The sequence below is a fragment of the Oryx dammah genome, unplaced genomic scaffold (assembly GCF_014754425.2).
Source record: "Oryx dammah isolate SB20612 unplaced genomic scaffold, SCBI_Odam_1.1 HiC_scaffold_13, whole genome shotgun sequence".
Lineage (NCBI taxonomy): Eukaryota > Metazoa > Chordata > Mammalia > Artiodactyla > Bovidae > Oryx > Oryx dammah.
Window position 1 is genome coordinate 25885681 of NW_024070197.1, and position 16221 is coordinate 25901901.

At 41.1% G+C, this 16221-nt stretch overlaps 1 protein-coding gene across 1 annotated transcript in view; it reads right to left on the minus strand.

Moving 5' to 3' along the window:
• PMFBP1 (polyamine modulated factor 1 binding protein 1) overlaps nucleotides 1-15874 on the minus strand; it is a 42389-nt gene extending 26515 nt beyond the window's left edge. The window contains exons 1-3 of the mRNA XM_040254116.1: nucleotides 15791-15874; nucleotides 14321-14512; nucleotides 3741-3983 (exon numbers count right to left, since the gene is read on the minus strand). Of these exons, the coding sequence (XP_040110050.1) occupies nucleotides 3741-3983; nucleotides 14321-14512; nucleotides 15791-15874 (519 nt within the window). The remainder of the gene's footprint in view (nucleotides 1-3740; nucleotides 3984-14320; nucleotides 14513-15790) is intronic.
• Nucleotides 15875-16221: the final 347 nt, after the last annotated feature.

Consider the following 16221-nt stretch of genomic DNA (forward strand, 5'->3'; position numbering starts at 1 on the left):
AAGGTATCAGATTAAACACACCAATCACCACAGGTTAATCACTTATATCCACAGTCAACACAATCTGATTAAATAACCTGATTTTATATATATATACATATATACATGTATATATATATATACCTTGCACAAACCAGAATAGCATGGAATTGTAAGTTCAATAGTAGAGTCTTTTTTTCTGCTTTTGTTTATCTGTTGTTTGTATTGTTTTACATTCTCAGAAATTAAAGCGGTATACCATACATTAAAAAAAAAAAAAAAGATTGTCCTGTTTGGATGGTAAGCTTCCCTTTAGGCAGGGACCATTTCTGTTTCCCATTCTTCCTGGTATGTAGTTAATTCAATAAAGATATGTTAGTTGATTAACAGGAATGAATCTATAGCTCCATTTTTAAAGGGCTTGAGATGGCAGTATTCTTTCTTTACTAGGTATTCTCTAGAGATCTAATTTAGAAAATGCGGAGTCCCTGGTGCACACTGGTCTGCTTCAGCAAAGTTCCCTACAGACGGTGGGGGAATAGGATCTGAAGTTCCTGGGGAATTTGCATCCTCCTTCTTTAGGTTCTTTTTCTTCCTAATCAGTTAATTAGTCAACCAATTGAACAGATATTTATTGAATGCTCAAGAACAATGTCTTCGGTGCTTAGGGGTATTTATACTTACACAGCACAGGCTCCTCCCTCACAGCATTTACAAACTTCTATTGGGGGAGATACAATTTAAAATTAGCAAACAACTCTTGAGTGCGCTAAATTATATGACTTGCATTATATGTACTGAAGGAGTTAAGAGCAGGAGGGTCATCAAGGAAGGCTTTATTTGGGTTCAAATAGTTCAGAATTCAGATAGAACACATTCTGTTGATTTAAGCTGATATATTTGCTGCCTGTCCATTTGAGAGTCGTCTTAGAAAAGGATCATTTACTTTGAGGTGTTTATTAGGGAAGAAAAAGAGAAAATGAATATTTTATATTCACATGTTTATAACAGAACCTGTCAGGAAGCCTGCCTATACTTTCTTGACACTCACCATTCCTCCGTATGTTAACTCCCTTCCAACTGCAAGCATCTTTAGTTTTTTTTTGCCTGAGGGATGCACTGGCCCCGGGAGCCCACTCAAGCCGAGAAGCAAGACAAGACAAGTGACAAGTACGGGGAGTTAACAATATCAGGTACAACCCTCAACCAATGACTGGAACGATTGGCTGGGATCAATTTTCAGTGTGTCCTACATTTTCTACCGGAGTTCTCCAGAGGGACTGAACCCTGGTTTCCCACAGCAGTGATAATCTTTTTTTTTTTTTTTTTAATGAGTTTTTATTGGAGTATAGTTGCTTTACAATGCTGTGTTAGTTTCTGCAGCACAGCAAAGTGAATCAGCTATATGTATACATATATCCCCTCTTTTTTAAGCTTTCCTTCCCATGTAGGTCACCACAGAGCACTGAGTAGAGTTCCCTGAGCTGTCCAGTAGGTTCAGCAATGATCTTAATAGTAATTTTCTTTATGGGCTTCCTGCCCTTGTTTGACACACTTCCCTACTCTTTCACTGTGCTTGTGGGATCACCTCCCTCCTGAATTAACTAGTTTTTACAGAGTCAGGCATGACTGAGTGACTAACACATACTTGTATCCATCTCCTTGTTTTAGGATCTGCTGTTGGGAAACCCAAACTTAGAAGTTTGATACTTCTGTGAACAAAGTATTGGGGGAACTTGGCAGAGTGCTGAAAGTAACTTTTCCAGGACTTTTCCATATTGGGCTCTGTGTCAGTGACTGTTGCTTGCCAGATCCCACAACAATTCCTCCTCTCCTCCTTGTAACAGAACCTTGACTTTGTTTGGGACAAAAGTGTGCCTCACTAAAACACTGCATTTCTTTGCTTTCCTAAGAAATTGTTACGGCCATGTGACTAATTGTTGCCAGTGGTATATAAGTCAAAGTATTGTGTGGGGTTTCTGGAAAATGTCCTTTAAAAGGGAGGAGTGTGCCTTTCTCTCTCCACCCCATTTCCTACCTTCACCCTGATTATTTGGAACAAAGATGTAAAGGTTGGTGCTCCAGCGGTCATCTTAGGTGACCTGGAAAATGGAAGCTTTCAGCTGATGATGGTGGAGCCGAAAGACAGGACACAGGTAGCAGTCCTAGACTACCTCTCTCTTATTTTTTTTTTCTCTCTCTCTTATTTTATGTCATAGAAATTAACTATTTTATTTCTTTAGTTTTAAAAATAAAAAGTCTTTATTTTATTTTTGTTTTTGAAAGATCCTTCCACTAGATATACAAGTCTAGCTTGATACATTTTTTGTATTTTCTGATTGCTAAAGAAAGATCTGTCGATCCCCAGAGTTCTCTTTCTGTGCAACTCGATCTTCTCTGTTACTCTGTCTTACAAACTCTAAGAACTTAGTCTTCTGGGATCCTTAGACAATTCCCTTCAAGTAAGGGAGTCTACCAGACTCTCCCAGATTCCCATTTTTGTGTCATGGACTAGAAACTCGAAACAATAAGCCAGGGACAATAGTAGTGCTCATCTCATTTGTTTCCCATTTCTCAAGACTACTGTTTTTCATTGTCTGGTGTCCAGAGTCTTTAAAAACAACAGTGTCTAACTATTTTATTTAAGACACTATTGCTTTGGGGTTTTCCATTATATGAAGCCAAATAGAATCCCAATTATTAATAATTCAGAGTCACTTTATTCAGGCTGGACTCTTGTTTAAGTTAGGATGAACCAACCAGTTTTAATACAGCTTTGCATTAGCTTTATTAAACCATGGTTTATGCTCACAGGCTTTGTCCCAGATTATATTTTGTAGAATAACCTTTCTTTGTTTCTTTCCCTCCCAATCCTTTACAGCAAATTCTCATTGGTCATAATATTTCCTTTAAAAAAAATTCCATGTTTCTTCAAGGCCCTTCATCAATTCCTTGGTGTTAGTCATTAAGTAATAGCACCATTCAAGACACTCCTTGGAATTTTATCTCTAAAGGCAGAGGAGGAAAATGCCGGAGGAGGCTGCCTGTTCCATTACTTCAAACCCATGGTTTTACTACTGCTAGTGCTACCACTGCCCAGCTGATTTTAGTAAGGCTTTTGTCTTTGTAATTTACTTGGGATTCTATAAAGATGATATACTCTGGTTAAAAAAAAAATTATCACCTCAGGACATGAATAGAAATGAATATCCAGAATGTACTTAAGTCAAGTCTACTTGATCTAAAACTCCAGTCTGCAAAAATGACTGACAAGGTACTCTCAGTGATTAACTCAGACTCAACATCTGGTTATCTTATCCACTGTGCAAGTGCCAGGAATTTATTTATGATTGAAATCTGATTTTTCTTAAAAAATGATTGATTTAGTGGACTTTATACCTCTTTCATAACCCTTAGAGACCTAGAGTCTTTTGCATTTAAATTGCCATGGTAATAGAATGGAGATGATAAGCCTCCGTGCACACCACACACATATATGTGCATGTGCACACATACACCCCACACACGTACACACATACCCCACATGTGTTAATACTGGGCCTCTCACGCAGTTATGCCATTCTATTTAGTTCCCTCTGTTCAGTTTCAAGGAAATCAAGAGTTAAAGAGGGAAAGTTGATAAAATCTGCTCAAGATGTGAAGCTCTCCTCTAAGTCCACTGCTCACTTTCTAGTAGTTTTGACCTGATTTCTGTAGATACATGGTCATATAGGACACTTCCATAGTTACTTTATCTGTACCTCATCTTCTTTCATCTTGCAGTGATGGTGGAGAATAACCAGGTCGGAAGTCTGCTTCTCCAGGACTGACTGATACTGCAAGAGGGAACAGTAGGAAGTCTGCAATTCCTCGGTGCGAAACTCCAGTTCTTGCTGAAGGGCCAGCAGCTTTTTCTTGAGTTGTTGGAGTTGCCTTAGATGACACTGCTTATTAGGCTCAAAATTCATGTGTGACTCCTCAAATGCTAACGCTGGCTTCTTATTCTGCAATTGAGAAAGGCTTTAGATTGTCACCAAGCAGGCATTCACTATTTGATTTTCTTTTCTTTTTTTTTTTGTTCAACCATTCACATCCATCTATCCACCCTTTGTCTTTTCATCTCTAGAGCACTTATTAAATATTTCACTCTGTTCACAATAAAGCATTACTTTGTACTTTCACTCTGTATGAAGAATTTAAAAGAAGGAAAAAATCATAGTTCTTTCCTACTATTTAGATCTACCATTCCTATTATGTAAGTCAGAAGAAAACACACACACGAAAGGGACCTCGAGAGCACTATAAAGATACACTCGAATTTAATATGCTTATATTTTGTCTTCATGTGAAAAGAAAACACAATTGACCTGGAAGTGAATGGATTTCTGGTTATGGTTCTTGGACTAAACTTGATTATTAAAAATGCCCAAATAAAAGAACAAACTCTTGAGGAAATAGCTTCCTGGAATGCTGAGAAACAGGAGGCAGAGATATTGCTAAGGCACATCTGAGCACTAACTCTGTCTCCTCTTGAAGGCAGGTATGAGCTTGCAGTTGCTGAGTGTGTGTGTGTCTGTGTGTGTGTGTGTGTCTGTGTGTGTGTGTGTGTGAGAGAGAGATATCTCTCCCTGCCAGTCCACAGTCAACCTGAAATGCTACTAGACCCCACTTAAATTTTCATTCATTCATTCCATAAGCATATGTTGAGCACCTAAATTGTATCAGGTGTTCTGCTCATAGGACACATCCCTGAGTTGTTTATTCTGGTACAACTGAGGTCTTCACACGGATGCTTCTATATTTTCTTGCCCAACATTCCCAGTTGAAACAGAAGCAGAACCCTATGGTCCTTCTCCTGCATGTCCTCCACCCGTCTTTTGTCTGTAGAAAAACTTTAGCCAAAGTGTAAGTTTAATCAGAGGAGTGAGAAAATGCAGAAGCAAAGGAAAGTAGTCCAACAAGACCAAACCATAATAGCTTAGTCATTAAGCAAAGTCGAGGAACTTTAGCTCCTACTCAAGGGCTACAGATGATATTCTGAGCCATACCCTGTGAGCTGTCTTGTAGATACTGAAACCCCCACCAGGTGGAAGAAGTTAACGACCTGATGACCAGACTGTAGCCACGACATGCCGCTGCTGCTCCTGCCAAGCCGCCCAGTCGTGTCTGACTCGCAGCGACCCCAGGACTGCAGCCTACCAGGCTCCTCCGCCCATGGGATTTTCCAGGCAAGGGTACTGGAGTGGGGTGCCATTGCCTTCTCCGGTAGCCATGACATAAGCTGCTACAATTCTGAGAACTGGCCTCAAAGAAATGGGAACAAACCAACCCTGGAACTGAAGATCAACTATACTTAAAACAACCAAGATGACACTTGATCAGACCACTGCATGACCAACTTGAAGATGATTGTCAGAGCTGATGGTGCTGTTTCTGTATGTAGCCCCTTTCCTCCATCTATATACCCCTGAAACTCCCCTTTAAAAGCTCTTGGCCACTGATTGTCAGTGGCAGGAGACAGCCTTTGGACATGAGTCTGCCCACCCTCCTCTCCAGTTGCTGGCCTCTCACAAACAGCAAACTTTTCTTTCACCAACCTTGCCTCTCAAGTATTGGTTTTAGAGTGGTGAGCAGCCAGGTCCCACTTTTGGTAACATGGTGACTTGTGAAGGAGAGGTGGATGAAGAAGATGGCTTGTAGGCATCCCTTAGTTCCTTCCTCTGTGTATTGTCTTTCTATTCATTGTTTAAAACCCTGTCCAAATACTGCTTTCTTTCTTGCTTTCCCTGCAAAGCTATATTTGCACCAATACCATAGACTTTCTGGGCGTGTCCTTAATGTGGCATTTCACCTTCTGCCTTGCATTGTAATGATCTCTGTGCGTCTTACCTTTTAATTAGACCATAAATTTCTGAAGGTCAGGGGTCCTGTCTACTCGTAGAGGGCCTAGATTAGAGATTCATACAGAGCCAGGTATTGAAGGAAAGAAAGACATGAAAATTGGCTCCCCAAAATTTGAGCCTATGGCCTTGGCCCAATTAACAGAGTACTTTCAAACTTTTCTAAAATTAAATTTTTTTTTTTACAGTTTTATCAGTATCTTCTCTATATGTCATAAAATTCAACTCCTGTTAAGTATACAATTCAATGATTTGTAGCAAATTTACAGAGTTGTACAACCATTATTACAATCCAGTTCTAGAATATTTCTATCACCTCAAAAATTCCCTCACGCCCATTTGTCACTCCCATTCCTACCCCAGCTCCAGGCAACCACTAATCTGCTTTCTGTCTCTATGGATTTGCCCTTTTCAGACATTTCATATAAGTGGAATTGTATAATATGTCATCTTTTGTGTCTGGCTTCTTTCACTTAGCGTAATGTTTTTGAGGCTCATCCAGGCTGTAGCAAGAATCAGTATTCTGTTCATTTTTACTGCTGAACAGTGTGACTAAACCATATTTTGTTTATCTGTTCACCAGTTAATGGATATTTGGATTGTTTCAGGTTTTGGCTATTATGAAAAATACTGCTATGAACATTAACAGCTGTCATGGGAATGTCATCTTTTCATTTAATTAATTTGTTCAGCAAATATTATGGTACACCTCCTATATGCCAAGCACTCTACTAGTTAGTGGGGATACAGAATTTTATAAAACAGAATTTCTGCCTTCATGAGGTCTGCATCTACTGGTGGGGGAGATGTGTGGAGGGAGAGAGAGTCGGAGAGGGGGAATGAGAGAGAGAGAGAGAGGTAGCAAATGAAAGAAGTAAATTGTGTAGTTTATTAAGAGGAAAAAGTGCTATGGAGGAGAATAAAGCAGAGGAGGGAGATGAGGAATGCCAAGATGGACGCAGTTGTAATTTTGAATTAAGCGTCCTCATGGAGGACCACACCGAGAAGGTGACATCTGAGTTAAGATAGTCAAGGAAGAAGCCTGGTGGGAACGTACAACAGGAACACTCCAGACAGAAGTAATAGCAAGTGCTAAGACCTGGAGGTAGGAGGTGCCTAACGGTGTTTGAGGAGTGACTTTGTGCAGGCTGGAGCAGAGAAAGTAAGGGGAGAGTGGTACCAGATGAGGTGAGAAAGGAAAGGGAGGAGAGGTCTTTTAGGACCATGTAGGCCATCCTTAAATCCTTAACTTTTCCTTTTAGGGAGATGAAAGGCCATTGGAGGGTACTGAGCATAGGAGTGACGTGATCTCCTGTAGATGTCACAAAAGACACACTGGCTGTTATATTGAAAACAAACTGTAGGGAGCCAAAGACAGAAGTGGGGAGACCAGCAAGGAGGCTGCTGCAAGAATCCAGGTGAGAAAGGACAGCAGCATGGACCAAGGTAAAAGCTGGGAGAAGTGGCTGGATTTTAGATGCATATTTGAAAGTAGACTCCATAGGATCTGCTTCTGCATTAGATGTGGAATGAGGGGAGATAATGGTCATCCAAGGCAGAATGATTCCATGTTTTGGTCTGAGTAACTGGAGAGATGGAGTTTTACTTATTTTTATTTTATTTTTGGCTGTGTCATACGGCATGTGGGATCTTAGTTCCCCGACCAGGGACCGAACTGGTGCACCCTGCACTGGAAGCACAGATCTTAACCGCTGAACCACCAAAGAAGTCTTGGAGAGATGGAGATTTAAAGAGATTACTTCAGTAAGAGTTGGCACCCAAAAGGAAAAAATCTTCTCTAATGAGAGTGGGTAGGGGCAGCACAGATAAGGTCAGGGAGGCTCAACCCAGTTCAGAACCAGAAAGACAACAGCTGATGTGTCAGTTAAATCTGAAAGAGAAGACAGAAAATGGACCACAATGGTCAGTAGGCAAAAGAATTTCCAGACAAAGAAAAGCTGAACCCTTGACCTGAACATTTGGTGTATGTGGCCAGAGGGAAGTGGTTGAGACTTCTTTCCTAGGCCAAACAAAGTTGAATTTTTTATTTACTCTGCTACAATTGCCAACATTTACAATAAATGTTTTAAATTAAGTGTTTTCATTCTTTTCAAGATAAGAATGGTGCTATTCTTACAACTCATCTGTGAATGAGGTTCAGAGGGAAGGGGCTTGGGAGTGATATGTGTGTGTGTGTGTGTGTGTGTGCGCGCGCGCGCGCGCTAATGCTTGCATGTTTGCATGAACACAAACATGCATGGGGGAGGTTCTCAAGAGCCCAAGTCCTCAGTCTATATCGGTGAAACTGTGGAGTGGGGAACTACTTGGAGGAAGACACGGTCATGGATAAATACACTTAATGTGGGTAGAACTAAAGCAAAGGCGTGAACACCTGCTGCTGCTAAGTCTCTTCAGTCGTGTCCGACTCTGTGCGACCCCACAGACGGCAGCCCACCAGGCTCCCCCATCCCTGGGATTCTCCAGGCAAGAACACTGGAGTGGGTTGCCATTTCCTTCTCCAGTGCATGAAAGTGAAAGTAGAAGTGAAGTCGCTCAGTCGTGTCTGACCCTCAGCGACCCCATGGACTGCAGCCTTCAAGGCTCCTCCATCACCTGGGGTATGGTTATTGCAGAAGGGCTTATTTTAGTAAAGCACCTACCTATAACCTATTTTGCTCCAGTTCTGTTTTTCTTAGCTTTGTTGAAGGTGGCTTGATCTCTAAAAATTAAGAGACTGGAGTTCTGGTCCTTCAAGTACTTGCGTGCAATTGTTGATTTGGACCTACCACTCTACTGCCGGATGTGTATGCCCCAGTTGAAAACTGACCAGTCTCCTTATATATTCTTTCTCTACCTCCCCTTATTTCCATGTCCCCATTTTCTTTTCATTACTCAAAAGAATAAAAGAAATGCTCTTCTTTTTACTTTTATTATTACTATTTTATTTTTTACATTTTTCTTAGCTTTATTAATAATGGATTATATTAATGGTTGAGTCACAACTACAGTTTTAAAATAAGTAAAGTTGGCTATGATATATATGATACATTTACTATTTTAAAATGCCTTTGGATTTTGTTTACTAAATCTCATTTATTTCTAATTGATAATCATAAATGATATTAGAGCTTATTTTCTAATTCTTTTTTTGATAATATAGCTTCATTTTATTTATTTTTTGTTTTTTTAAAAATTTATATTTATTTATTTTAATTGGAGGTTAATTACTTTACAATATTGTATTAGTTTTGCCATACATCAACATGAATCTGCCACGGGTGTACACGTGTTCCCAATCCTGAAACCCCTCCCTCCTTCCTCCCCATACCATCCCTCTGGGTCATCCCAGGGCACCAGCCCCAAGCATCCTGTATCCTGCATCGAACCTAGACTGGCAATTCATTTCTTATATGAGATTATACATGTTTCAATGTCTTTCTCCCAAATCATCCCACCCTCTCCCTCTCCCACAGAGTCCAAAAGACTGTTTTATACATCTGTGTCTCTTTTGCTGTCTCGCATACAGGGTTATTGTTACCATCTTTCTAAATTCCATATATATGCATTAGTATACTGTATTGGTGTTTTTCTTTCTGGCTTACTTCACTCTGTATAATTGGTTCCAGTTTCATCCACCTCATTAGAACTGATTCAAATATATCTTTTTAATGGCCGAGTAATACTCCATTGTGTATATGCACCACAGCTTTCTTATCCATTCATCTGCTGATGGACATCTAGGTTGCTTCCATGTCCTGGCTATTATAAACAGTGCTGTGATGAACATTGGGGTACACGTGTCTCTTTCAATTCTGGTTTCCTTGGTGTGTATGCCTAGCAGTGGGATTGCTGGGTCATAATGCAGTTCTATTTCCAGTTTTTTAAGGAATCTCCACACTGTTCTTCATAGTGGCTGTACTAGTTTGGATTCCCACCAACAGTGTAAGAAGGTTCCCTTTTCTCCACACTCTCTCCAGCATTTATTGCTTGTAGACTTTTGGATCACAGCCATTCTGACTGGTGTGAAATGGTACCTCACTGTGGTTTTGATTTGCATTTCTCTGTAATGAGTGATGTTGAGCCATCTTTTCATGTGTTTATTAGCCATCTGTATGTCTTCTTTGGAGAAATATCTATTTAGTTCTTTGGCCCATTTTTTGATTGGGTCGTTTGTTTTTCTGGAATTCCAAACTCTTTCCTTAGGGCTTCCCCTCCAAGCATATCATCTATACTTCGGTGTGTTCATAATCGTTTTTTGACTTTAAAGCCTCCTGTAAAAAGTGACTCTTCCTAGTGTAAAGCTTAGCATTTGGCAGTGATATTGGCGAATTGTTAATAATATCCCTTCATCAGAAGTCGTGTTCAATTTCTGGGTTTAATTTTGGTTTGAGGTAATATGATAGATGGACCAGGTGATGAGAGTTCACTAAAGTTTTTCAGTATAGGGCAAAGATAGCACCTGACCTAACTTGTCTGGCAATAAAGATACAAGAACTGCTCATACCTGCAGAGAAACTAGAGTTTTCTTGGATGAGGATTTTAAACATTTGCACACTGTAGATACCTATGGGTTTAAAGGAATCAAATTTCAAAGACTTGGAGAAATGCCTAGACTTATTTGAGACTTATTAAATTTCTACTCATTTATCCTTAAGTGTTCAAAAGATTATTTTTCTTAATTCTAAATGAATAGAAAATGACATGCTATGGATTAAGCCTGAATTTCACTTATATTTGTACCAAGAAGCTGTGTCACAAAGGCATAATGCATTTCCTGCTGCTTCTTTGTCTTCTTTTTTTAAAAAAATTTCTTTAAAGTGAAGGCAGATATTTTATTAGATTCTGCTTTGACCTTTAAACCGAAATCTGGAGAAAATGAGCAAGTTGAAAATAATCTTATGGAAGTAAGACTAGTTCTTAAAATGACCATTCAGAATTGGACATGATATCGGAGGCCATCTGGTCTACCAATGTTTCTCAGATTGATTTCTGTCCAGGATTCAGCTGTCTTAAAAGATAGAGGACTTGGCCACCTGTAGGAACCTATTCTTGTATTTAGACTACTTTTCAGCCCTCCTTGTGGTCAAAGAGATTATAGCTATTGCTCCCTCCTTGCCTATGTGGCCACTTGATCACAGAAGGAAATTAATTGGCCTGGCATGATTTCACCTTTTGAAAAGTCATGTTGGTTTCCACCCAATACTCGGTGGTTTTCAAGTTGATGCTAATTGATTGATGTTAAGTTCTATATTTTCCCTGATATTGAAGTTAAGCTGACAGGTCTATAATTACCGAGATTGTCCTTTTTCCCTTTTTTAAAAGATGAGCACTTCATTTACCCTTTTTCAGTCTGCAGGGACTTTCTTTATTCTCTTGAGTTCTCAAAAATAATCACTAGCAGCTATGTAATAACACCTGCCAATTCCTTAAGTACTCTTCGAAGTATATCATCAGGCCCTGCTGCTTTGCCTAAAGCCAGCTTTTCAAAATACTTTTTAACCATTTTATTCTCTCTTTTAGTTTCTGTCTCAGGTTGGCACTGCTCTAAAAACTGAATCCTTGATGATTCTTCTTCATTTAAGAGAAAAAGCCCCATCTTTTCCCAGTCGTTAGAACTTCTTTCTGTATCTTTGAGGTGGGATGTGAGATATTTCCCCTGTAAGCCTGATTTAGTCTTATATCACTAGAGAGGTTCGTCCTGGGGTTGGGACTAGGGTGAGGTACGTGATGGGCACATCTTAAGGAGGCATTCAAGCTTAGGACTGAGCAAGTACAGGATTGGCACCTAAAGAATGAGTGCCCTTGGACTTCCCTGGTGATCCAGTGTTAAGAATCCACCTGTCAATGCAGGGGATACGGGTTTGATCCCTGGTCTGGGAAGATTCCACATGCCTCAGGGCAACTGAGCCCTGTGTGCTACAACTACTGAGCCCATGAGCCCTAGAGCCGAGGCTCTGAAACAAGAGAAGACATCACAACGAGAAGCCTGAGCACCTCGAGAATAGTAGCCCTCACTCGCCGCAACTAGAGGAAGCCCATGGGCAGCAACGAAGCACCAGTGCAGCCAAAAATAAATAAATAAAAGTTAAAAAAAATAATGAGAGCCCCCGACATTTTGCACCCCAGGCATCTGACTTGCTTTACCTCAGGCCCAGCTCTCTCTGTTCCTGGGACTTGGGGCACAATGTATTCTTGATTTACAAGGTCACCTTGCCTGTCCCTCTTTTGTCATATTTTAATTTTTCACAAAACTGTGTTCTAAATGTCTTGCTTATTTCTCCAGCTCCTTGTCAGATATTAGTCAAAATTTCAGAAAGCCTTGGGTTCCTCCTTTGTTCCCATATTATATTTCCTTGTGGAAGGCAGGTCTTGCAGGGGTTTTCTGAATGGATGAGTGTAAGTCTACATCTAATTGTGTATTTGTATGTGTAGTCTGCAATTTAAATTTGGTGCTAAGTGCTGGGGGGAAAAAAGAGTCTGTTTTAAAGCTTATTTCAAGCTGTTAGACCTTCTTTTGGGCAATTAGAATAATAAAATGTGACTTAATACCTTTCTCCCTCCAAGTTGCCAGGTACATTTATAAGCCACATGACTTTCCCTGACTGGGGGAATAAACTTGCAACAGTAATGATGAAAATATCCTAAAATGTTAATATTTAGGAAAAAAATTACAGTAATATCCTTCCTGGGATCCATTTAGGGAAACCAATGAATTTTTCTATATTTGTGACTTACTGCAGAAAGGCCAGTACTGTGTGCTAAGTTGCTTCAGTCATGTACAACTCTGTGCGACCCTGTTGACTACAGCCCACCAGGCTCCTCTGTCCATGGGATTTTCCAAGCAAGAATACTGGAGTGGATTGCCATGCCCTTCTCCAAAGGACAGTAGTTCTCAGTAAGAAAAGGTAGAATTGAAAAAAAAAAAGAATTGCTTTGCTTCTAAAATTTTTAGGGCATCACAGAAGAACAATTTGTGGTTTCTATAGGGAAGTGGTAAGTCCTGGGAGAACTCTTAACAGAGTTCTAATTAACTCTAATTCTAACTCTCTCAATTAGGAGAGGTCAGATCCTTGACTGCACCTAGGAGGCTAACTTGGAGTCCTGGCAACAGATCTGTGAAACCAGTACCTGCCTCATGTTCGCCAATAACTCAAGGCCCCAAGTAGAAATGACGACTGCAAGTTAGGAAGCCTTGGAAACCCAAAGTGTTTAGAAAACTCTGGGAAAACATCTCCCAGCTGGCTCCCCAGCTTGTGTGCATAAATTTAGAGACTGGTTTAAAGAGCTTAGAGCTGGAGTTTCCAAAAAGAGAAAACCTCAGGATGAAGTGAAGTTGCCTCAGCTGATGAGTTGCCTAGGAGGTTAGTTCAAAATCAGAGTCTCAAGAAAGATGATCATGCCAGGAGATCTTCCTGCTCACACAGGTTCAGGACAAGTGTTACTGAGTATCGTGGTTTGGGCACCTCTGGAAGCAAGTCCTATGATAAGGAACCAGGCATTGAGTAAGTAGCTTGCGTGGAAGGTAATTTTAGGAAACTCAGGTATGGGAGTGGGGAAATGAACAAGGCAGGGAAGGAAATTGTGAAAGGAGGCCAACCTAGTTGCCACTGTGGGCACCTGGTACTGGGCCCTGTTGAGGAACTCCAGGAGAGAGCAAAGAACGTGCCTGGAGTTATTTCCAGTGAGATAGAGTAAGGGAGACAGGTTGCTAATCAGCCCTCTCCCCATCAGTCATTGGTTTAGGGCTGCTTCTAGGGGCATTAATTCTTCTGCACTTCAGCTTGTCCTATGGCTGGGCTCCTGTATCCAGAAGTAAAGCTTATATAGGCAGAGAGGTGCAGGTATGGCAATAAAGAGCTCCTGCTGCACTGACAGGAAGTGACACCTCAGAGCAGGTGGAATGGCTGCTATTTTTATGGATGATGTAGAAGTTTGTCCAAAAGCCATTAAGAGACGTCCCTGGCAGTCCAATTGTTAAGACTCCGCACTCTCAAGGCAGGGGGTACAGGTTTAATCTCTGGTTGGGAAACAAAGATTACACATGCCGCAAGACTCGGCCAAAAAATAAATAAAGTAAAATCCATTAAGAGATGCTATTCTCTTTACATAACTACATAATTATGATCTAGCTTTTTTTTTTTTTTTTTTTCTTTAAGGGCAATGGACCTCAGGTGCTGCTAATTCAATGTGAAAGACCAGGTAAAGAAAAGAGCTCAGATGTAAATGACCTTGGAGATAAGATAGCTAGACTGAAAAGTCCTCAGGGCAGGGATGGCATTTGTGTGTGTGTGTGTGTGTGTGTGTGTGTAGTTCTCTCTCATTGTTTGCTCAGTAAGCACTCTTGAAAGACCAGTGGGAACTTTCTATTATTTCTCCTACCCTAGGAGGCAGAAGTGGAAACAGAGGGAGCAGAGGTGGGAAGTGGATGGTGAGTCCCTTACGTGGCTGCTGTTCATCATGGCCTCCTCCACACAGAGCTGATTCTCCTGCAAGGTCTTCCCCTGTCTCTTGCAGACGTTGTGTAGATTCTTGATGTCAGCTTGCAGGCTCAAGAGCTTGCTGTTCAGACTGCTTACATCTCTGTCTCTCTCCCCGACCTCGGCAGTCAGAAAAACAAAAGCATCAATTATGAACTATCAAGAAAATGCTTACTTTCGTTCACTGGTTGACAGAGACTTTAAATTTGCTGGAAATTTGTCCATCAATGCTTTGCTGTTATTACTCATCCCGTGTAACGTTTACACAGTATCCATTTGCGAGGTGTCTGAGTGCTCTGCATTATTTAGACAATTACTTATTTAATTAATCTTCACCCACTGCTGTGGGTGCTTCATAGCTGTTTCCCTTGCTTTCAAGAGAAAGTCAGTGCCTAGAACAATTCCAGGCACCTGGTGAGCTGTCTATAATACTAATGGCTGATGAGATGAACTAGAGAGATGTCAAATGGACTTGTCAAGGCTCTAGTGAATCAGTGCTGGAGTTGATGTGGCTTCTGAAAAGTCTCTTCACTTTCCCTTCTACTCACTAAACTCTAGTCTTCCCTTATCTACAAACCTGGGTTTCTCTGGTGGCTCAGATAGTAAAGAATCTGTCTGCAATACAGGAGACCGGGGTTCGATCCCTGGATCAGGAAGATTTCCTGGAGAAGGAAATGGCAACCCACTCCAGTATTCTTGCCTGGACAATTCCACGGACAAAGGAGCCTGGCAGACTACAGTCATGGAGTTGCAAAGAGTTGGACATGACTGAGCTACTCACACTTTACACTTTTTACACCTATAAATCTTGTGCTTTTCTTTGGAGACATATACCAATGGGAATGAAAGTAAAATCCCTGGACTGATTGTATAAGATCCCTGTCTTTGATTATAAGTGAAGAAGATTTGTTTATTACTGCTAGGTCAGATGGAAATTAGTGATCAAGATCAAAATAGAGAATGTGGGGAATAGTAGCTTGGGTGGGGGTTGGGGCATACAGCCGTGGGAAGGGGGGTGGGGACTCTGTCATATAGGATGCCACCTTCCACTCCCAGTGTTGTGGGTGACAATGGTGTGAAAAGAAATTAGCAAGCAGCCCTCTGTGAACCTGTCCAGTGCTTTAGTCCTATCACTGTGCAAACTTTTTGTGATACTCCTGAGGACAGGCACCACTACCGCTGAGTTTTAGATGTTGGAACTGAGGCTGGTGCTTTTATAGTAGATGCCTGCTTGTGTAAATTACTCAGAGCAAGCTCCTAGGTGAGGATTCATGGCATCTGTAAAAGAAAACAGTCCCAAGAGAAATCAGCCAGTAGGTGGGGGAAGCAGGACAGGGAAGAGAAAGAAACTAAGGAAGGGCACAGTTTCAGATAAAGTTTTGTGGGAATGGCTTCAGCCTAATTCCACAGGGAACTCCAGAGTCTAAGTCACACCTTAGAGCCTGTCCTGACTAGATACAATGAGAGCTGGGCCGTCAGCCTCAGCATCGGCCAGTCAATGGTTAAGGGCTGCCTCATGGAGTGTAAGCTCTCAAGAACTTCTAGCTTTCTGCTCTTGTGAGTAAAGTGACCCCAAATGCCCAAGGGCAATTCTTCTAAGAGAGTTGTAGGTGCAAAAGCACACAGAAGCCATGAATGCCCAGAAATGGCAAAGTGGTCCAAGTGAGAGTGTCCAAGGTCCCATAGGTGGTTAGCAGAGGAGAGTTCAGCTCTCCTGACCCTGTAGCCAGTGCTCCACCACCATGTCCCACTGATTGCGCTGACTTCTTAAATATATGAGCTTTATAAGGCATACTCCCAGGGGGAGCTGGAGACCTGATATAGACATCATAAATCAAGCCTTGCTGGACAGGTCAGTTTAAGAG